The 24,728-nt window shown below is 33.0% G+C and overlaps 1 protein-coding gene across 2 annotated transcripts; it reads left to right on the forward strand.

Moving 5' to 3' along the window:
* The first annotated feature begins 4,571 nt into the window (after positions 1–4,571).
* On the forward strand, positions 4,572–15,211 carry LOC131643718 (uncharacterized). 2 transcript variants are annotated; one of them, XM_058914019.1, is made up of 13 exons: positions 4,572–4,701; positions 5,063–5,281; positions 5,376–5,489; positions 6,389–6,474; positions 7,352–7,457; positions 8,220–8,287; positions 13,109–13,186; positions 13,484–13,548; positions 13,712–13,778; positions 13,885–14,067; positions 14,266–14,322; positions 14,425–14,520; positions 14,667–15,211. In XM_058914019.1, exons 2-13 carry the CDS (start codon positions 5,068–5,070, stop codon positions 14,808–14,810), a joined length of 1,278 nt encoding a protein of 425 aa, XP_058770002.1. In that variant the 5' UTR covers positions 4,572–4,701; positions 5,063–5,067; the 3' UTR covers positions 14,811–15,211. The 2 variants fall into 2 exon arrangements, with proteins under 2 accessions (XP_058770002.1, XP_058770001.1); XM_058914018.1 differs by lacking the exon at positions 4,572–4,701 and adding an exon at positions 4,723–4,856.
* Positions 15,212–24,728: the final 9,517 nt, after the last annotated feature.

Consider the following 24,728-nt stretch of genomic DNA (forward strand, 5'->3'; position numbering starts at 1 on the left):
AGGTAGTTGGTCGAAAAGAATTACAAAGTGTCGATTGAAGATTAAATAATGAGAATTCTCGAATCAGGTGGAATGTTAATCTTGAAGGCTCATATGTCTCAAACTAGAACCATCAAGATTTAACTTATTGTGATGGAGCACAAGTGCCTTGCAACCGCAGTTAGCAGAGATGAATGAATATGACACTAGACTTGGCCATCTAAACTTCAAATACATCAAAGATTTAAAAATAAGAAATATGGTTTCAGGGTTACCAGAAATCGACATTTCGAATGAAGTGTGTGAGGAACGTGTGCAGGCAAAACATCACAAGAACAACTTCAGTAAGGATGCAGAAAGCAAGTCGAAAGAAATTCTTGAAATCATATATTCTGATGCGTATGGTCATATCCAAATGGATTCAACTAGAGGAAATATATACTTTGTCATATTCATAAATGATTTCAGTAGAAAAAAACTGTGGATTTACTTGACCAATAAGAAAAGTGAAAAAATTGAGGTATTTGACCAATATGTGTCAAAAGATTTCGATGCATTGTGTGAAAAATAAGGGATTATGCATGAGGTGGTTCCACACTACACTCCACAACAAAATGGAACTACAGAAAGAAAGAATAGAACCACCATGAACATGGTGAGAACTATATTAAAAGGCAAGCACTTACCTACAGAATTTTAGGGAAAGATGTGTAGAATGTAACATACATGTTGAATAGACGTATGATGAATAAGCTTGAAGGAATTAGGCCAGAAGAATATTGGTCTGGTGACAAGCCTAACTTAAGTCATACGAAAGTATTTGGATCTATAACACATAAACATGTGCCTGATTAGTTGAGAAGAAAACTTGTTGACAAGTTGAGTAAAATCCTAATATGATATCATTCAACTGTTAGAGACAAACTGTTAGACCCAATGAACAAGCAAGTTGTGATCAACAGGGACGTAATCACAAATGAGCTTAAGGACTGAGATTAGACTGAAAATGTAAAAAAAGGATTAAGTGAGAATCTTATGTGAAGAACCAACAAGTAAAGTCGAAAGATAAATTCGACAAGATGTCTGAGATCAAGCAAGCACAAGCAGACCTCAAAGAACAAGACACATGCCTGCAAGGTTGCAGGAATGTGTGATTACATCAGATGATGTGGTTGACGATATGCTTTCTATTCTAATGTCGAACCAGTCAATGCTGTTGTGGCATTGCAGGTTGATGTTTGTCTAAGGCTATATTTGAATATCATAAAATGAATGAAGCGTAGAGGAATGAAGCATAGCGAATTGAGATGAAATAGAATGAAGCGGAACGAAGATATCATTTCATTTTTTGGAATTTTTAAGACGAAATAAGATAAGTTATTCATTCCGTTTAAATTGAAGGGAGAAAAATATGATGGTACATGATGAAATGAAATTTCTACCACTACATTTCACCCTATTCCATCCGATTCTATGAATCCAAACAAAGCCTAAAAGAAATGCTAATATAATAATATGATTGTCTCCATTCTCAATTTTATTTTCACATTCCAATTAGTTTTTGTTGTGAAAAACGATACCAATAACAAAGTATAATAGGGAATTAGGGAAGAGAATAAGAACACAATAATTGGTTATAACTGCTATTCTTTTACTTTCTCTTAAAACAAGATTACAAGTTTACAAGAATAACAAATAACCTCTCTCACCCTAAATTAGGATTTGCAGCTTGGCAATGATGAGAGACTAGTATGCTATTTATAATAAAACCTAACATACTAACTAATGGGCTTTTTCAGCAAGGCCCATTACACAAGCCAACTTAATAAACAAGCTAACTTAACAAATTAGGGTTTAAACACTAAAACCTAATTTAACATGCTAACAACCCTAGCATCTTCGACATCTGCATGCTAGACCCATCTTCGACTACAGCATGCACACTTCGACACCAGCATGTGAACAATCCTTCGACTTCATGCTTAACTCTGTCGAACTGTCGAACCAAGAAGCTACCCTTCGACAATACTAGAGTTCGATCCAATATCTCACAAATCTCCACCTTGGACCTAACTCTACAACGTCAAGGAACAGACTAGCTTTCTTCATGCAGCTTTATCAACTGCATACAGTGGAAAAACTTGCAACTCGGCAATGTCTTGGTGATCATATCAGCAGCATTGTCTTCAGTCGAAACCTTCAGCACTTGGACTTCTCCACGCTCGATTACTCCTCTGACGAAATGCAGCCTCACATCAATGTGCTTAGTTCGCTCATGATAGGCTGAATTCTTTGACAGGTGTATTGCACTTTGACTATCACATTTAACAGTGATACCTCGACCTTGAAGTTTCAGCTCTTTCGCAAAACCTTCAAGCCACAATGCTTCTTTCACAGCTTCAGTGAGAGCAATATATTCCGCTTCAGTGGTTGATAGAGCAACAACCTTCTGAAGAGTTGCTTTCCAACTAATTGCTGTGCCAAACATAGTGAAAACATATCCAGAAATAGACTTTCTAGAATCCATACAACCTGCATAATCAGAGTCGACATATCCTTCTATTGCTGCTTTACTATCTTCACCCGAGGCTCCACCATAAATTAAGACTCTGTTTAGAGATCCATTTATGTACCTTAAAATCCACTTCAATGCTTGCCAGTGAGCCTTTCCAGGATTCGCCATGTACCTGCTTACAAGACTTACTGCGTATGCTATGTCGGGTCTAGTACAGACCATAGCATACATCAAAGAACCGACTATATTAGCACATGGGATGCTATTCATATAGGCTCTTTCGACATCAGTACTGGGACACTGATCAATACTCAGCTTGAATTGAGGGTTTGTTGGAGTCACAACTGGCTTCGAATTCGACATACCAAACTTTTCAAGAATCTTCCGTAGATATGCCTTTTGAGATAAGCATAACTTCGACTTCTTTCTATCTCTTCGAATGTCAATTCCAAGAATTCTGGAAGCAGCTCCCAGATCCTTCATATCGAACTCCTTATTGAGTTCAGCCTTCACCCTCATCACATCTTCAACACTGTTGCTAGCTATGAGAATATCATCCACATAAAGCAACAAAATAACAAATGAATTACCAGGTCGAAATCTGAAGTAAACGCAGTGGTCGAACTGACTTCTAATGAAACTTATGCGTGCCATGAACTTGTCGAATCTCCTATTCCACTGTCGAGGAGATTGTTTCAGCCCATACAAAGATCTCTTTAACTTGCACACATAATCTTCCTTCCTTAACTTTGAAAATCCATTTACAGCTGACTAACCTTGCCCCAACAGGTTTCTTGATCAGTTCCCAAGTATGATTATCATGAAGAGATTTCATCTCATCATCCATGGCCTTCAGCCATTCAGTCTTATTTCGACTCCTCATAACTTCCTTATAGTCTCTAGGTTCTTCGTCTAGAACCTCACTTGCAGAGATTAAGGCATAAGCTATAAGATCTGCATATCCAAGTCTCTGAGGTGGCTTGATGACTCTTCTCGACCTATCTCTCGACAATAGGTAGTCATCGTCAGTTTCCTCAACTTCAGCATATTCTGCTTCTTCTTCGACTTCATCTGGGATATGCAATTCAGCATCAACATGCTCCACCTCAACAGGAATCTCTACCTGTTCCAGCTCTTCGTCAGATGTTTCTGTACTTCGACCAACATCATCAGTTTTCTTAAAAGCCATTTCAGCTTCATTGAAAACTACATCTCGACTGGTGATACACCTCCTGTGACCTGGCTCTAGGCACCATAGCCTATAAGCTTTGACTCCTTCAGGGTATCCCATAAACATGCATTTCAGAGCTCTAGGTTCGACCTTGTCTTGCCTAATGTGAGCATAGGCTACGCAGCCAAATACTCTCAGTTTGTCGAGATCTGGTGGATGTCCCGACCAAACTTCTTCAGGTGTCTTCATATCTAACGCTGTCGAAGGACATCTGTTTATCAGATATGTTGCTGTCGAAACAGCCTCAGCCCAGAACACCTTTGTTAACCCCGCACTAGTCAACATGCATCTGACTCTCTCCAAAATAGTTCGATTAAACCTTTCAGCCAAACCATTTTGCTGTGGAGTACCTGCAGTAGTTCTATGCCTTGCAATACCAGAGGCAGCACAAAAACTGTCGAATGCCTCATTGCAAAATTCAAGGCCATTGTCGGTTCTCAACCTCTTGACCTTTCTGCCAGTCTGATTTTCAACCAGAGTCTTCCAACTTTTGAAATTCTCAAAAGTTTCATCCTTAGTCTTCTGGATGAATACCCATAATTTTCTGGAATAATCATCTACTATGGATAGAAAATACCTTGCTCCCGAATATGATCGAGAAAGCACACAGCGCAATTTTGTTGAGCCTTGGTGATAAGGTTCTCCGGCAGGTATCAAAGGAGACGACGGCATCAGGGTTATGGGTGAAACTTGAAAGTTTGTATATGACCAAATCGCTGGTAAATCGACTCTACCTGAAGCAAGCTTTGTATTCATTCAAGATGATTGAAGACAAAGTATTGGCTGATAATTTTGTATTATTAAAAAAAGACCTCTTTAAAAAAAAACATTCACTACACATTTTGCAATGTTTCTTTTGTTTGTTGAGAACTCGTGTTCATAATTCATATCCTTTGAATTCATACTTTATTTTTAACAAACGCTTCACACTCATACTCATTCATCATACCTAGCCAACTTCACACATAGAAACAAGGTAACGAATTTCCATTGCCACATTCACTATTCGATCTTGTTCTCCCTTCCCCTTTTATCCATTCTTCCCGCTAGGTTTTCACTCTAATTTTCCCTCTTTCACCTCAAATCTTAATAACCGATTATTGCACTTAACTCGTTCCGTTTCTTCAATTGGTAACAACAATTAACGTCTTCTGTATCCAATTTATCCTTTACATTTTTGCTACACATTATCAAAACCCTTTATGAAGTTTCAAAATAATTTAGGTTTTTTGTTTTTGTTGTTGTTGTGATAATGACGTATTTGCTTCCAATATTTGTAATAAGGTGAGTACTAAATTGATGTTGAATAGTTCTAATAAGGGGTTTTTGAGATGTAGGAAAAATGCAGAATCCGAAAGCAAACCATCTTCCTGAAGTTGATTCATTGCCAGATGGGTTTGTTGAGGGAGCTGCAGAGCCTGTTGCACCTGCAATTCCAATTCCCAAACTAGATAAGCCACTTTGTGATGATTACAAGGACGATGGTTTTATTGATTGCGGTCATTCGACTAAGTTATCGAATGTTTCGGGAGAGAAGGAGTTTCAAAACGATGACGGTAAGCTAATTTAGTGAACCAAAATCATCTCTCGTGTATTTTTGACCTCTATGACTAGAGGTTTTTTCTAATAGCTGTATGCAATATATTGAAGGTACACATATTGCATCTTCTCTAGCTAGTTCGGATTCTGAGTCTCCACCATCCGGAAGTTGTGAGGTTGAGGTAAAAGAGAAACAACAAGGAGAATGTCAAAGTTCAGATAAGTGTAATTATCTTAACCCTCAATTGCCCTTTTTGTAGGATTTGTACTTATCATGAAATTGAACATATTGTCATATTGATGATGTCTAAAAATCAAGTTTATTATTTGTTGACTCTACAATTGGGTGTTACCCTTGATCACTTACTCATGGGGGCTATTTGTATATGTTCTGCTATGGCTTATGTTCTTTATTAAGCAAATTATGTTTCTTGCAAAACCAATATGTTGGGATAGTGACCTATGCGAAACTTTTTCTTTCCTTATTCATTTTCATACTCATGGAATTTTCCGGAGCCCCTGGGTTCGGTAGGACCTTTTTTGAAGAATGCATGTGGTTTCTTATTACGCTTTTATTGATTACTTACTCCATTGTCAAAATTGAGATCATACTGTGTATTTACTGTATATAACTTAAGTACCATGAAAGTCTTCTTGTGTATAGTATTTTAGCTTAAAAAGTCTCCATATTGTATGGAACTGGGTATTCCCTTTGGCACGTGCCCTAGATTTTATGTTGATACAATGAGCAATCCCTCTCTCTCTCTCTCTCTCTCTCTCTCTCTCTCAGAACTATCCATTTTGTCTAACTCTGCACATCAAACAAGAAACCACTTTCCTATAAATCTTGCCCATCCTGAATCGAATTGAATGTGCATGATTTGAAGAACAAATCTGTTGGAAAGATGAACCAGATCTTTTCATTTAATTTAACATTCTTGATTCTTATACTCTTACATAAATGGATGTTTTTTCCATACGTAACAGTTTCTAAGTAACTGGAATGATTATGTTAACAGTTATAAATACGTGCTATCAGATCTCCGTTTTGTATTATTGATGTCTTATAGTTCTTATTTTAGTATCTGACCTGGTTCTGTTACTATTACTAATTGTTGTTGCAGCCAAACAACCTTTGGAGACAAAAGCATTACCTCTAAAGGATGCATGTGCTCCAGGGATAGTTGATTCTTCAAAAAACAAAAAATCAGTAAGTAAATTATATGAATTCCTATATTTCTCCACACACATTGGAAATATAATTATATAAATAGTTTGTGTTCTGCTACATAACTTTCCGCTCCCTTTTTCTTGGACCATATCTGAGTAACTGAGTTCCTTTGCCTCTCTTTTATATTTCTGTTATTTAATTTGAATGGTTGATTAAACATGTCCTTGGTAGCTCAACCCATCCACTGTCACATTATTTTCAACTACCAGCAAGTTTATGTTTTTTTTTGTGCTGGATGAAATAATGGAAAATAAATAGAAGACCTTACTTTTGGTTTTACGAATAAAAATTAAATAATTTGGACTATGTTTTAGATTGGTAGGTGTAGTATACTTTACCTTGAAGGATAATGATGAGTAACTTAATTGATTATGAAATTGTTAGATTATATTTATGAGGATGATATTGATTAAGGACAATTTTGGAGTTCTCTGTTAATGTCTGATAATTTTGAATTCTTAGAGAATACACATTAGGGCTATTGAATGAATGATACAACAATTCTACAAGGCTTTAGCTCTCCGTGGCTTGTTTATAGTAGTATTTTACTATTTTTACAAGTTTAACTCAATAATGACTCATAGGGTTTGATTAGGTTCTATTTTGTTAGAGTAGAGAATTCATTCCGAAGGGTTATATATTAGGGGACAAAATAATCACTCTCAGAGGGTTACATTAGTTGAGAAAGTAATGATTTACTCACAGTGGATTAGATTAGTGTTCGATGAAAATATTTGTTCTTTTTTACTTTTCTCTTTTGATTAATATGAGATTGTTTTTTTCATTTTTCTTTTGGCATGTCATACATGAGAGTACATTAGGAGAGACTGAATAGTTGAACTTCTAAATTTTTCAGGAAACCGGTGAAAAGCGTAAGGTTTCAAAGCGTACACTTAAAGCAGAAAAGGAGCTCTTAGAGCTTTCACTCAAGTATCAACAAGTATTGGCTGAAAGAGATTCAGGTATATTGCAATGAATATATCTGACTTTGAATAATGGGTTTTGAAATATTCCCCGGAGAGCATTTGTGAAGTTTCTTATAATGACAAGAGAAATCATGAGAAAGTGAAAGAAAGTATTTGAGAGGACGAGGGAAACAGAATCACTGTCTGAATCTTAAAATCAGCAAATGAATCAATCAACCATTTATTACTGTATACTAATATTTATAAAGGGTCAGCTAAGATAGAGTTGTAGAATATCCTGCTCACATTTGTTGATAACATGATAACTGAGTTTGCTGAGTCGGCTTATAAACCAATTGTCATTGCAGTCATCTAATTCTCATGATGACTAATTCATGATAAAGATAATGGAGTAATACTGGCAGTACTTTCATATTTCAAATCAAATTATTGGGCTTCATACTTCGTACCAGTGCAACTTAATACTAGGATATTTAAGGGGTTTTCACTTTATTAAGCAATTGCCTTTGTAATTGAGCACTTGAGTAGTATCTTCTATGTTCTAATTGGAATTGTTTTGCTCTTTTGGTTTTCCTTGTATACATATTGCATTCTGTCAAGCACTCACACAGACACGACACTAACATGCAAACATCAATAATCACTCATACTCACACTCACTCTCTCTCCCTCTCTCAATGATCATTTAAACATGGTAATACGGGGAAAGTGGTATATCTTTAAAGAAACTTTTTTGGAATCTTAAACAAACGGCAGGGCTTAATCTGTTGTTGTTGACTGTTTCCTTTCTGTTTGTAGCTTTTGCTGTCAGAGATAAGCTTGAATCACTATGCAGGGAGTTACAGCGTCAAAATAAAATGCTGATGGTATCTTCTGTTACACCACTACCTCTTAAACTGATCATGTGATATATAAGATTTACTAGATGTTGAATACCTCAAAATATTTTCTTTCTTAATTCCAGTTAAGAGCTGTTGATCATGTTAAACTTGCTGGAAAGTTATATCCCGTGATTGAAGTTTTTTTTCTTTTCAATAAAGATATTTTATTTGAGAGCAATAATAGAAATTAGCTAGGAGGTTACAAAGGAAGTTAGGTAGCCTGTCCATGCCATTTCTCACGTTTAGTTTATAACCACCTCAAGTAAAACTAGCATCCTACTCAAGCACATAAACTAAAAGCGTTGCAAAAGTGAAATAAAATAAAAAAAAATATTTCATTTCTCCAGACTGAAGCATTTAATTTTTTTCCTACCCATTATATCCCATCCTGCCATAGTTTTTGAGTTTGATTTTCCCCTCCTAAAGTTCTCTCCATCCCATATCTTTGGTGGTTTAAGGTTTTTTCACACAAATTATGAAATTATTTAATTGATATATATTTGTACTAAAATATTCTTATCTTTATCATTAATTACTTTGCAAATTCTCATTTTCATTGGAATCTCATTTTTGCTTGGCAAAAGTATAACTATTCTACTATATACAGTCTTGTAATTTCGTAAACATAAATCATCTTAATGATAGATGGAATTGGACCCAAGGGATAATTATATCTTGGTTTTCTAAAACACCCATTGTTTTGAAACCAAAATAAAGTGTTGAGATTACCAAAGTTTTGTCTGAAAACTGAATAATATATTTCGATTATGAAAAGTGTACAAGCACTAATCTCTTTATATAGACTATTTTAATCTAATGGGCTTAACTAATAAGCTAAAGGTTCGAATCGAATATAAATTACTACAAACAATAGTAAAAATAAATTATTTAAAACACTCTTCCTCAAGTTGGTGAATGAATATCTATCATTCCCAATTTGAAAATAATCTTTTCAAAGTTATTGTTGTTCACCACCTTAGTTAGAAGATCTGTAACATTGTCTTTAGTAGAAACATTGTCTTAAGTAGAAACATTGTCTTTTCCTCTTCACTCACAAGTTTGAGTTTAAGAAAGCCATCTAACTTGCAAAACTTCTTCGAACATCTTCTTCACAAATTGGCAAGTCATCCATCGTTCTTCCAAAATCATCATCATTCTTCACATATTCATCTATTTCTTCACCTTTCTCATACATTCATAGCTGCCTTCTCATTTTTTTTGCTCCGAGCCTTCTCTTTTATTTGCTGTGTTGCTAATTTTTAATACATTTCCTTATCAACCGAAATATTTTCTTATGGGTTCTCCAACTTTACACTTGGATCAATTGATGTACCTGCAGGTTTGCATGTTGTCTTACTCGTCTTTTATAGAAGATTACTAATGTATTTCTATTGAGATATGGAGATTCCTTTCTTAGAGTAAGCAACTTCAATTCCCAGAAAGTACTTCAATTTTCCCAAGGTCTTAATCTCAAACTCCTTGGCTAAGTGTTCGCCTAACAATTGCTGCTCCTCGTAATCACTTGTTACTATAGTGCCATCCATATACACCAACAACACTGTTACTCCCCCTATCTCAATTTTTTTAAGAAATAGGGTATGATCTCCTTGACTTTGTTTGAAGTCCAAACCTACCATAACTTCGGTGAATCTTCCAAACTATGTTCGTGGTGATTGCTTTAGTCCATGTAAAGCCTTTTTTAAGTTGCACATAGTGGTAGTAAGTTCACAATATTGACATTCAGGGGGTACATCCATGTAGATCTCTTCTTCAAGCTCTATGTTGGAAATTGAAATATATTAATTCTTATTATTCCAAGTAGCTAAGGTTCATTGTTCTAAGTATCTTAGGAATTTGTGTTAGCTTAATTACTTTCTTATAAATTGCACATATTCATTTATTACCTTTGTAACTACCATTTTTACAAATTACACCTATTGTTGAGTGCTAAGTATCTCAAGCACATTCAGGAACATAGTGTTTTTGTTTTTCACACTCTCCATGAAAGACGACATTTTTCACATCAAATAGATGTAAGTTTTCAATTGTAATTAACTGCCAAAGATGATATATCACCATGATAATATTCATTTTAGGAACTGGAGCAAATTTTAGAGTAATCTACTCCATAAGTTTGGGTGAATCCTTTGGCAACCAATCTTGCCTTGTACCTCTCAATAGGTCCACTAACCTTGTATTTTAAAGTGTATACTCATCTGGCACCGTTCAGGGTTCTTTCCATTTGGTAGAAAAATTAATTTCCAAATATTGTTCTTATTCATAACCTCCATCTCCAGGTCCATGGTTTGTTTCCTTCCATTTTGTTTCCGACAATGCCTCAGATAAAGAGTTAGGTATTGTTATAGTGTTTAGACTTGTGAGGAAGACTTTATGGGTTGTTGAAAAATTTTTAGAATCAAGTTCACTCCCAACATTGTCACCGATAGTTTTAGTCTCAACTTATGGTTCAAAAGTAAGGTCTAGAAGTAGAAGAGACTCATCTTCCTTACTTATCATTTCCCCCTGAAGATGAGTTTTAAAGAAATAACTTTCGTATTCATGGAATGGATGGTGACATCTCGAGAGACATAGAATTAATGAGATGGTGGATAATATCATTTGTAACCTGTTTGGGTGGAATAGTATCCTATAAAGACACATTTTAATGCTCTAGGATCAATTTTTCCTCCACCATCACACCATCTCTAGGAACAAGTTTCCCTCTACCATCACACTATCTCTAGGATCAAGTTTCCCTCTACCATCACACTATGGATATTGACAAACGACATACACCAAAATATTCTAGGTGGGATTAGTGGAAGTGGACACATAGAGGATCAAATGAGGATTTCAATAGGAGTTTTGGAGGCAAGACATTAAAAGGAAAACAATTTTAGATGGGCTTATTTGGATATCTCTTTGACCAACTACAGTTATAAGGGTACCCATCTACGGTGAATATCTTTTTGTTTCTAGGACAAGGTGAATAAGTAAAAAAAAGTGTGAGTAAGGGTATCATGTGGTCAGTCAGTCAGTGGCTCTAGAATCCAGTATCCAATATTGGTTATAGCCTTATAGGGTTTATTTGAGGTATTAAATCCAAAAGAAAATTAAGACTTACCAAGAGAAAGTGAAAACAGAAACGTACCTGAATATGTCAAAGAAAAAGTACATGTTAGTTTCTCTAATTTACTAAGGAAGGATCTCAACCTTTCTACTTCATCTCGGTGAAGTTGAACCAATCCTCCTTCCGACATATTGAATATAAAAATACCAGAAATGATGAATGTCATGCGAATGTGTCTAACTCAGTAGAATAACAAAAGATCAACAAAGAGTAGTAAAAAGGCTCACATCCTTCAACCAAGTTTTTTAATAAAAAATAACCCGTTGAACAATGCCTCTGCGATGAACAGTACCTCTATGGTAAACAATGCCTCAGCGATGAACAGTATCTCTGATTTCTGGATTAAAAAATCCACAATGAAGGCAGAGAAACAAAATAAGCTGCAATGAAGACGGACAAATATAAGTGCAATGAAGACGGGCAAATATAAGGTACCACAATGAAGTCGGACAAAAATAAGAAACCACAAGTAAGCTTGTTGATTTTCTGCTAGATCTTCCACATCTTCGGCAATGTAGTTTGCCGCATCTTCCACCGCCTCGCAGCGTCCTAGGATTAATCCCCTTTCCTGAGTTATTTCCTTCGCTTGTTGGCCTATGGACTTTTTAATGTTTTCCACCTTGAGCACATGACACTCACTTTCTTTCCATTCCTTGGAGTTACACAATTCTTCCTCTTTCCTCCGTTCCACAACGTCTACTGCATCCCAAACTTCATCTTGTTTCACTTCGCCGTGTAGACCTTGATCAATAGGGGGTACAATGGGATTACCCGGGTTAGAGTTTGATGCGCCCAAAGACGGGCACCGATGAACACTTTGAACTATCGATGTGGCTGATAGCCCTCCCACTCCGGGCACCACGACACAATTATCAGGGGTGCGCTCTACCACCGTGCTAATAGCCCGTTGTGTGGGCCTCCCGGAGGGGCCCACTATGTCAAAAGTGAGAGAAACCCCATCTCTCTCTTTCCCCCTTTTTGCCTCATGTCGCCCCGTGAGGCCACTTGGGGAAAAAAAGAGGAGCTCCTATCAAGTTGTTATGAAGACAGACAAATATAAGGTACCACAATGAAATCGGACAAAAATAAGAAACCGCAATGAAGACGGACAAAAATAAAAAACTGCAATGAATATGGAAAAAAAATAAGAAACTGCAATGACGGTGGCTAGGGTTTAAGTGGAAGCAAGACCCCCCAAGATCGGGACCTTTGATGCCATGTGAAAACTAAATAATATATTTCGAGTGAAAAATGTACGAGCACTAATCTCTTTATATTGACTATACTAATCTAATGGGCTTAACTATTGGACTAAAGGTCTGAATATAAATTACTACTAACAATAGTAAGAATAACTATGATAAAAATAAACTATTTACAACAATTTAGAATGAAGAGAGTACTTTCAAGCCCTCTCTTAAGGTCAAATATTTGTTTGAATAGCTGCACTTCAACAGATTTAACAAATGGAATTTTAGCAATTTATGGACCTCACATTGGCACTTATGGCACTTATTTTCCTCTGGAACAATCTTTTTGGGATTCTTGGTAGTCATTTGGTGTGGTCTTTCCCTCTTCTTTGGGAAATTCTTGTTGATCTGTTATGAAGGTTTTTGTATTGAAGCTCAAATTTAATGTGATTGTATGCACTGTATGTGATTTATATTTACCTTCAGGAAGAATGCAAACGTGTATCAACTGAGGGGCAAAACCTGAGGCTGGACTTGTCAGCCAAGTTCCAAGATGCAATCAAGGTTTGATCATTATCTCTAGTTTATAATATTTAATGTTTTGAACATAGCTTACTTGATATGGTTCCAGGTTTTCTAGCCAGCCCATGGATATGACATCATTTCCCAATTATTAAAATGTGTCAAAAAGCAACCACAGTTATCACATTTGTTATGTTTCTTCCTTTCAGCAATCAATTGATATTTATACTACAATAATTCTCAATTTCATATATGTTTAAATATTTATTTTACATAAAATGAAGTTTTAATTTCTTTTCATGTGAGACAATTGACATTGTTAACTATTCTCTGCTACAGGATATGAGCAGCAGGCTTGAAGAACGAAAAGATGATTGTCTTTCTCAGCTAAAGGAGAACGACATGTAAGACCCTGGAAATTTATAAAGATATAAATATTTCTGCATTGGAATATTTTACAACCAGATAATACTTAATTTAATGTTTCATTTTCTTCTTTGAGTCGTGCTCTGTTCTGGTTTCTTTTTGGGTTTCAGCCTACAATAATTCGACTTGATATCAATACAGGTTAAGAAACAATCTAAAGCAGCTTGCAGAGCAATATGAACTACTTGAGCAGCAACATGCCCAAAAGGTGCTGCTTATTTTGTTTTCTTATGATTGACATTTTTTGTAGTCATTTATTAACTTTTGAAATTTTGTTACTGATTTACTTAACTATTTCGTGTATCAATCAACAGTTGAAGCAAAATTCATTGGAACTACAGATTGCTGAATTAAAAATTAAGCAACATGAGGAAAAATTGGCTCACGAACAGTCACAGATGAAAATATATGCAGAACAAGTATCTCAGTTATTGGCAACCGAGAAGAATTTGCGTTTGCAGCTGACAACTGATGGAGAGAAATTCCAACAATTCCAGGTGTTTTTTTGTTTTTTTTTGTTTTCATTTTCTTGTCACAATTTGACTATTTTACTATATATGGCATATTATTCTCATAAAAGTCTTGTTTTTATTTTCTAAGTTGGAACACTGATTTGTAGGTAAACAGATTTTAAATTGATTTATATATGTTTATACATTACTACTACGTGTTCTTAAACGTGCATTGAATTTCAGGAAGCATTGACAAAGAGCAATGATGTATTTGAAACGTTTAAACAAGAGATTGAGAAGGTAAACTTAATTTCTCATTAATATTTCATTTGTTCAGTTCATCTTTGCTTGAATCGTATCTTACTTGGATGAGTACAATTCCTTTATTATGGTTAAAATCAGATGGCAAAATCAATGAAGGAACTCAAGAAGGAGAATCAATTTTTGAAGAGTAAATCAGAAAAGTCGGATGTTACGCTTATAGAGTTAGTTGATGAGGTACATAGTTTGTGTTTCCTGCTTTGTTCTTGATCATAAAGCAATGTGTTACCAATTTTACTTTTGATCCTTAAAAAACATTCCATCTCATTTTGGTCTGTTCTGAAAACGAGTTAATGAAACTTTGGATCTGATTGTGTGAGCAGCGCGAGCGCTTGAAGAAACAACTTGAGAAAACAAAAAATCAGAAGGAAAAGCTGGAATCGTTATGCAGGTCACTTCAGGCAGAAAGGAAACAAAGTTTATCTGAGAACAAAAGTAATGATAATAACAACTCAGTTCCAACATGAAGAAGAGCTGGTTCCTAACAACTTCTTGAAGAAAGGGAATGTATCTTTCTATACCTTGTTTATATATGGCAAAATTGCATGATGATGATATTCTTTTGGTTTGTCAAGAGAAATTGCATACGTTTACTTAATTATGACATTCTTTTGCAATACTAATGCCATTTATCTACTTTGAAGATTTTGTTTAAACAGGGTAGGGTTTAGTAGAACATCTTTTATTGCCTATATCCTTTTACTTTTCATGAACTTTATAACCTCCTCAGTTTGCACAAAAGCAATGAGACGAGTCGTTTTGGTGTAAATTTAGCTTGGGAGCTGCTCAATGATTGTCCAAAACATGTATAAAGTTTTTACCAATTGTATTAACAAATCACTTATTTATTTTAACTTTTTAAGCTTTAGATTATGTTTGAGTTAGATTCTACAATTGCGGGTGAAATTAAGGTCATCCTCTAATGCTTGCGGTTTGGAGGGAAGGAAAAAAAAGGACTTTGAGGGAAGGGAAGTAGAAAAGCAAATAGAGAAATGTTTATTTTTTAGGAATGTTTTCTTGATGTTAGAAGCGTTTGAATGGCTTTAGTAGGACTAGGAATTTTATTGCATGCATTGTTGTTTAAAAATAATTTTAGTGTAGCAATATTACCACCATTTCTCTTATACTCTTAAAGTTAAATTATACGAAAAGTCAAGCATATTTAATAGTTTAATGATTGTAGTTGATTAACAATATAAAAATTATTTACATTAATTAATTATATATATAATTTTAAAAATTTAATATTCAAAAATGATTTTTCACCTTTATTCATCAAGATTATTTACTATACATACATTTATTTATTTATTTATTTATTTGTGCAAACGAGCCAAGTTATACTAATTTAGGTTAGATAGTTTATCTAACGGTCTATTTCAAAAAAGATGAGATGTCAGTTAACTTAGTGATGTGGCAGTCAAGTTATGAGGTGGATTAAAAAATTTGAGGATCCAGATAATTGAACTTAAATATTTTTCAAATTAAATATGTAAAAATAAGTTAGATCATTAATTCCTTTTAAGTTTTCTATTATTATTAAAAAAATCCAAATTGAAATTTTTGGAAACAACTTCTACGAGCATCGAACAAAACCTACAATCTTCATCTTTCTCGTATTAAATTTAATTCTACATCATCGCATCAACTCCGACTTTTACATTCTTAGTAAAAAAAACGTGGTACAAATATTATGTCCGCATCATTACTAAGGAAAATATTGAGGCCCAAGGTAATGTAGATGTCCAACTTAATGTTGATAAAAATATTGAGGTCCAAAACAATGTTGAGTCCCAAGTAACCTTTGAGAAAAATATTAAGGATCAAGATAATGTTGACGATTCTAGAGACAATGTTTTGAAATATAAGTTTGATGATTCTGATGATGAGATTGAAATTAATGACGAGGTTTTAATTGGTGAGGTGGTAGGGTCTGAAAAAACATGAGAAAAAGAACAAGGGTGAAAGACCTAAGGAAAAAAAATTCATATTGTAAATATGAGCGATAGAAACAATCTGAAGATGACATTCACAAGAGGAAGAGATAATGGGGAGTAAAATATAAAAAATTTAATCATTGATGTTTCAAATGAATTTAATGATGATGGTAGTAAACAACACTGTTCATCATTTGTCATAACTAAGATGACTGACTTTAAGATCCTTGGTAGGAAACTGAGGTAGTAACTATGTTGTACATAATGGAAGGAATATGAGGTTTATTAAGAATGATAAATCTAAATTTAGGGTTGGTTACAAAGATGGATGTCATTTGATTACTTTATTCAGAAAAGTGACAAGTGATGATACATGAAAATTGAGGAAATTGATAGATGAACACACACACAATAGAGAGTATAATGTGAAGCTTATGAAATTTGGATGGTTAGGAAAGAAAATGTTATAAAGTGTAAAAGCGAACTCAAATATCAAGTTGACAAATATATAAAGCTCATGAAAAATGGAGTGGTGGTATTAATATAATGAAAGCTTACAAAGTAAGAAGAGTTGTTCAAGAGTAGTATGTGAATATTATAAATTTTATTTTTGAATTTAGTCAACTAGTTCCAATCCACGTAGTGAACCGACTAATCTGGTTTCATGGTTCCAAGGACGACTCACTGGCCAAACCTTATTTCCGCCAAACCTTATTTTCACCAAGAATCGAACTCGGGTAGTACTCAAACGATTCGTCCTTAGTGGAAACTCGTTTTCCACTAGAGCCCAAGTACTTGGTTGTGAATGAACTATTATGAATGCATTGCACTATACTAAATTTGCAATGTAATAAATTGTGAATCTACCCTAAATTATGTTTATAGCATTACACTTAATTTGTATGAGTTAGCACTAAATTAGCATGAATTTACAATTTTTTTTTGCATTATGGTATGAATTAACATTGAAGTATAGTATGAATCTAAAAAAGTTATGCATTATGGAACGAATTAGCATTGAATTATGACATGAATTAGCGAAGTTTATGCATTATGATATCATTGTACTAAATTCAGAATTATGTAGAACTAAATTATGTATGAGTTTTGCACTAAATTATGTTGATAATATTGGTATGAATTATGTATTATGTATGAATCTATAACACATTCTCAATTATATACAAAATATTAGTATATTTGGGAAAAAATATACAAAGTGTTCAACATCCATGGATCTTGAGACATACATAATCAATTTGCAAACGAAGTATACATGCAGAAGATGGATGTTATTAGACATCTTATGTTGTCATGACGTGACATGTTACAATAACAAATCTTAAAGTCCAATGAATTTTATCCTTGACTTTTACAGAAAAGAGGTATACGGACAATGCTGTGAACCATTTATTTATCCATTAAATGGACATAATTTATAGGAGTATATATATTAGACTATGTACAATTGAGGTGTTGAAAAAATTATTCAATAGTTGAATAGTTGCAATAGAATGTTGAATGAAGTGTTGAAAATGATGTGGATTAATTTGTGTTGAAAACATTCAACATGTTGAATGAGGAGGAAGTGGAGGCTACTATAATACTTTGTAAAATCTTATTGGTTGTTGTAATTGTATAGATTTTTATCTCACTTTAATTATTTGAAATTAATTATTTTATTTTAAGTCAAGTTTTTATTTATTTTTATTTTATCAAAATTTATTATTTTTTTCCTCTATAAATAGAGACTTGGTTTATTAGATTTGGACACGGAAAAAAATTGAGATTTTTCTCTCTAATTTTTCTATTTAGCCTCAAGTAAAATCTTGTTTGTAGCACTAACAATCTTTTTAGTAAAATAGATCCCAATAATAACCTTTTAACACCCAAAATTCTACTAAAATATAAAATTAGAAAAATAAAATTCAAATAAGTTATAAAATTAGAAAAAAATTATTTAACTCTTAATTATTTTAATTTAATTTCAATTGATAATTGTTATTAATATATAATCACAAAAACAAAAACATAAAAGAAAATAGGAAAATTCTTAGGTGGACACGGACTTAAGAAATTGTTTTACACACAACCAATCACATAATTTTAATTAATTAAAAAATAAAAATAAGAATTTTCTCTCTCCTTCGTAATCTCAACCACCCCATGAATCCAATTAAAAACAAAATTAAAATAAAAATAAATTAAAAATTACTCTCTTCTTATTGGTTGTGCCTAAGAATATAGATTTATGGTCATGTCCAAGCAAGGGTGTTGAATTTTATTAAACAAAAATCATTGTAGTGAGTAAAAATTGAATGAGTGTTGAATTATTAGGTAGAAGAGAGAAAAGATGATGTGAAATGTAAAAAGTGAAAAATTAAAGTGTTAAATCCATAAACAATTGTAGATAGTGTTAGAGACAACTTCAACATTACAAGCTCAATTGGACAAGTCTCATTACCTGCTTATGCAAAAACTAAGACAAAGGTAGTATCTCAATCAAATTCAACCGCACAACTTAAGCCTCCAAGACAAAAAAAAAAAAATCGAAGAAACATATACTTTGTACAGAAAATTGACACTAGAATAGAGACAAAGATAAAAAAATCTTAGAATTTTACATTTTGCTAAAAAACTTTTTCTATTTTCTCATTGAATGTGATCTTTAGTTTGAGTCTTTATATTTGATGTTTTAAGCTTGTTAATCATATGACATTGTTATGATCTCTTTCGATGATTTTGATGTAAACAACTTAGTTCAAGAAACATATTATATCAAAATTGTTAACTACATTGAATCATCATAGTACATTCCAATGTTTGAACAACAAAACATTACAATCTAAATAAAACATGCAAAACTTATAGCTAAGAACAAACATGTAAAAATAACAACTTCTAACAAAAAAATTGTCACCTCTTCTTTATTCAACACTTTCACAACTTCCTTTTTCAACAACAACAATGACAACAACAAAGTCTTATTCCAACCATTCTGACTATAAAATCTTTTTAGTTACATCAAACACAATAACTTACCCATACAAACACAATAAAGTTTTGAACTCATTCAAGTGAGAGTGTGCTATGGAATCCCAACCATTCTGACTATAAAATCTTTTTAGTTACATCAATTTTTTTTCTCAATATGCTGCATCTTTTATAAATATGAAATTTTTTATTTTTTATTTTAAGTATAAAATACTATTAATTAGTCTAATGAAAATGTAAGTTTTATATTATAATTTAGTAAAAAATATATCATTTTACCATATCATATAAATAACTTAATTTTTTTTGTCTAATTTAACAAAATATTGATTAACAATATAAAATTACTTTACATTTTTAATATTTAAAAAATAATAATAAAAAAGTTGTTATCAATTATTATTATTACTATTTTGAAATATATTGTAAATAGTGAAAATCTTTTATCTACAAAATTGTCAACTTAACATAGTAACTTAAACTATTTCATCTGCCATCACAATGCTATAAATAGCACACTGTGAGTTCATTGGAAAATGCAACATTTATCCAAGTGAAATAAGTTACTACCACACTCTCTTCTACATCTCTACTTCTATAGTTTGATCCTAATATTCGGCTTTTCTTAACACGTTATCAGTACGATCGTTCTATAAGAAGTGTCCAGTACACTAGGTATATATTCTATACTTACCTCTTTAATCTTATTAATATTTTCATCTGCCCCGGTTATAGAAAACTGGCAACCAGTCAAGTGATTTATAACTAGAGTGGCTATTATCATTATCGTTATTACTTTACTCCTTGTTATAGAAAACTAGCAACTTGTCAAGTGCTCTATAATAAGTCTGACTATTTTTATTATAAATTTTGTGTGGAGGTATAAAACCCCATATACAATTACTAACATTTATATTTATGCAATTACTAACTTTTATATTTAGTGGAGGTTTAAAAACCACCATATGCTATTACTAACTTTTATATTTAGTGGAGGTTTAAAAACTACCATATGTTGTTACTAACTTTTATATTTTAGTGAAGGTTTAAAAACCATCATATGCTATTACTAACTTTTATATTTAGTGGAGGTTTAAAAATCATCATATGCTGTTATTAACTTTTATATTTAGTGGAGGTTTAAAAACCACCATATGTTGTTACTAACTTTTATATTTTAGTGGAGGTTTATAACCCCATTTGCAGTTACTAACTTTTATATTTAATAGAAGTCTGAGACTCCTAATGCAAATATTCTTTTATATTCAGTGGAGGTCTAAAAACCCCATACGCATTCTAATTTTTATATGTGTTCATTTACCTTATATGTCATAGATTATAATTATCTCCAACACTTATAACTACTAGATGATATTTAATACACTTAAAATTTGACTAAATATTTTTTTTATCACACTTAACTTTTTCCTTTCCCAAACGGCAATATAACGACCATTTTTTTCAAAATTACCTCTATAAATACTTCTACTTCTTTCATAACTTTCACACCATTCTCAAACTATCTATCCATATTTTTCAAATGGCTAAATTTCTTATTTTGTTCATTACTCTACTTGTAATTATGTTGTTTGTTGTCAGTATTATCAAGCGTGAAGAATTAGGTAATGATTTTGTAGCTTTAATCATAATTATCGTCTTACCATTACTGATCTTAGCTTGGTTTGTCAGTAGAGGTTTTTGAATAATATGTAGTCATGAATTTTGTAACTGAATAAATTGATATTACTTTTGATTTTAAATATTAATTATGTTCATCTGAATTATAGATATAACCATGTCAAATCTTAAGCATCAATTCAAAATTATAAGCATAACTGGGGACAACTTCATAACTTGGAACAACAATTTAATAAAGTACCTTACATGTGAGGGACTTAACAAAATTCTTGAAGGAGAGAATTCTGGAAAATCGACAGACGATCCAGATGAAATGGAAAAGAGAAAGTCAAAAGTAAATAGAATAATCAAGCACCATCTTTATGATGGATTGCAAATAAAATATTCAAATGCTAAAGATTCCAAGATTTTATGGGACAAAATTAAAGCAAGATTTGGACATCAGAAGAAAGTCCTGTTACCCTCATTAGTGGATCAGTGGAACAAGTTAAGGTTCCAAGATTATAAAACTGTCAATGCGTATAATTCTGCTATGCACCAAATTATATCACAGCTAGAATTTTGTGGCAAAATTATAAGTGAAAAAGATAAGTTAGAAAAAACTTTTTCGATTTTCCTTGCATCTCAGGTATTATTGCAACAACAATATAGAATGAGGGAATACACTGAATATTCTGATTAGTTGCAGTCCTTCTAGTGGGAGAACAAAATAACGAGTTCATAATAAAAAACCACCAGGCACGACCCACAGGAACAGTGCCATATCCTGAAACTAATGCCACAACCTTTAATCGTGGGCGCGGTGGATTTAATCGTCTTAAGAGACGTGGTGGTCATGTTCGTTTTGATGGTAATAATGGTCATGCTCGTTTTGATAGTCACAGTCAAGGAGGATTTCATGGTCGAAACCTTTTCCACAGTCGAAACCATTTTCGTGGTAGAGGACGTGGACGAGGTCATGTGAATAGTTATAGATTCCCTAGATATGACCAAAATAATTGGAATCGCAAAGGAAAGGGTAAGTATATCCAAGAATGTCCTTCAAGGAATTATGAGGATATATGTTACAGATGCGGAAAGAAAGACCATTGGTCTAAGGTGTGTAGAACACCAGAACATTTGTGTAAAAGACAAATGGCATATGTTGAAGAAAAGAGAAAAGAAGTGAATTTTAATGAGATTGAACCCATAAATGATAATACCTATTTTGAATTTGCTGACTTTGTTGGAGATAAAAAAAATTAAGTAACTTTTTAAAATATGTATTTGAATAATGTTTGGTGTGCTTGTTTTTATATTTGAAATATGTATCTACTTAACAATTTGTATGTTGTTAAGGTGTATCTTAAGTTTGTATGAAATAATAATGTTAAATATGTTGTTAATTTACTATAATTAATCTTAATTTTATTTTTAAGAAGGTTAGACATGGAACATGTCAAAGACCTTTGCATTCCGGACAGTGGAACTACACACACAATCCTCAAAAGTAAGGAATATTTTACTAAAATAAATCCCACTAAAGGTATAATAAATACAATCTCAGTTCCTGCAGATTTAATTGAAGGAACAGGTAATGCTATGTTCGTATTACCAAACGGGACAAAAAATTTCATTAATAATGCTTTATACTCTCCAAAGGCAAAGAGAAATTTGTTGAGTTTTAATGACATATACCGTCAAGGATATGATACTGAAACAACAACTGAAGTTAATATGAAATACATTAATATTACTTCTAATGTTTTGGGAAAGAAGAAAATTTTAGAAAAACTACCAAAATTGCCTTCTGGATTACATTACACATATATACATGAAATTGAATGCAATTTAGTAGTAAAAGAAGATCCCAAAATTGTGATTTTATGGCATGACCGTTTAGGTCACCCTGGTTCAACAATGATGCGTAAAATAGTTGAAAGTACACATGGTCATCCATTGAAAAGTTTAAAACTTACACAAGATGATAGACCGTGTGAAGCTTGCTCTCTTGACAAACTAATAACAAAGCATTCACTAGGCAAGATTCAGGCAGAATCACCTACATTTCTTGAAAGAATTCAAGGAGACGTATGTGGACCTATCCATCCACCGTCAGGACCATTAAGGTATTTTATGGTATTAATTGATGCATCTAGTAGATGGTCATATGTATGCTTACTATCAAGTCGTGATATGGCATTTGCAAAATTTCTTGCACAAATAATAAAACTTAGAGCTCAATTTCCTGATTATACTATAAAGAAAATTAGACTTGATAATGCTAGTGAATTTACATCTGAATCATTCAATAATTATTGCATGTCAATTGGTATTACTGTTGAACATAATGTTCCTCATGTACATACCCAAAATGATTTAGCTGAGTCATTAATCAAACGTCTTTAATATATTGCTAGACCATTAATAATGAGAACTAAACTACCAGTTACTGTTTGGGGTCATGCAATTTTACATGCTGCGGCACTTATCCGTCTAAGGCCAAGTACTGATCATAAACATACCCCTTATCAACTTGCAATTGGTAAGGAACCAAATATTTCTCATTTAAAGATATTTGACTGTGCAGTATATGTCCCAATATCACCACCATAAAGAACAAAGATGGGACCTCAAAGAAGGTTAGGTATATATATATGTGGGGTATGAATCACCATCTATTATTAGATATCTTGAACCTTTAACAGGTGATTTTTTTCAGGCAAGATTTGTTGATTGTCATTTTGACGAAACTATATTTCCAACTTTAGGGGGATAGGATAAGAAACTAGAAAATGACATAATATGGTATGTACCTCATTTATTACATTTGGACCCTTACAATAGATCATAAGAAGAAAGTGTAAAGAAAATAGTCCACTTACAAGATTTAGCAAATCAATTGCCAGATTCATTTACTGATTTAAAAAGAGTAACAAAGTCACATGTACCAGCTATAAATGTTCCTGCTAGGATTGAGGTTTCAAATCAAAATAATGTAGCAAGTACATCTAAGGCACACTTGAAACGTGGTCGGCCTATGAGATCCAAAGACAAAAATCCCCGAAAAAGAAAAGGGAATAAAAAAGGTGAATTTGATTGAAAGTGATCTTGAAAAGACACTAGATAGTGATAAATCCACAATTGAAAAGCGTGCTCTCGAAGAAGCACAAGATGATGAAAATGTGATCATTGATAATGAAACTGAAAATAAGAATGATCTTGAGATTTCAATTAATTATGTTGATATAGGAATTTTGTGGAACCGAAAAGGTATGAATATAGATGAAGTATTTTCATTCTCCGTTGCATGTGAAATTATAAATGGAAATGATGATCCAGAGCCAAGAAGTATGAGTGAATGTCAAAATAGACATGATTGGAAAAATTGGAAGGATGCAATAGATACTGAGTTAAATTCTCTTAAAAATCAAAAAGTATTTGGCCTATTATGGCTATACCAAAAGATGTGAAACCGGTCGGGTATAAATGGGTTTTTGTAAGAAAACGAAATGAGAAAAATGAGATTGTCAAATACAAATCTCGTCTCGTTGCACAAGGTTTTTACCATCGACCGGTGTCATACCCCAAAATTTGCCCATACTATTTCTCTTATACAAATTCAAATCAATACATAAAGCTCCAAGACACATCCTCCTATACAAGGCTCAGAAACTAGGGTTTGGTTTGTTCAAAGGAAAATCAATGAATCAATGGCTCCAAGGCATCCCATATGGCTCAAAGTATCTCACATTACCTCTATGACAAGTATCAAGTCTCAGCTTAAAGGATTAACCACTCAAATGTTCAGAAAGTCAACAATCGACTGGGTTGACC

This window comes from Vicia villosa, linkage group LG1 (assembly GCF_029867415.1).
Source record: "Vicia villosa cultivar HV-30 ecotype Madison, WI linkage group LG1, Vvil1.0, whole genome shotgun sequence".
Taxonomy (NCBI): Eukaryota; Viridiplantae; Streptophyta; class Magnoliopsida; order Fabales; family Fabaceae; genus Vicia; species Vicia villosa.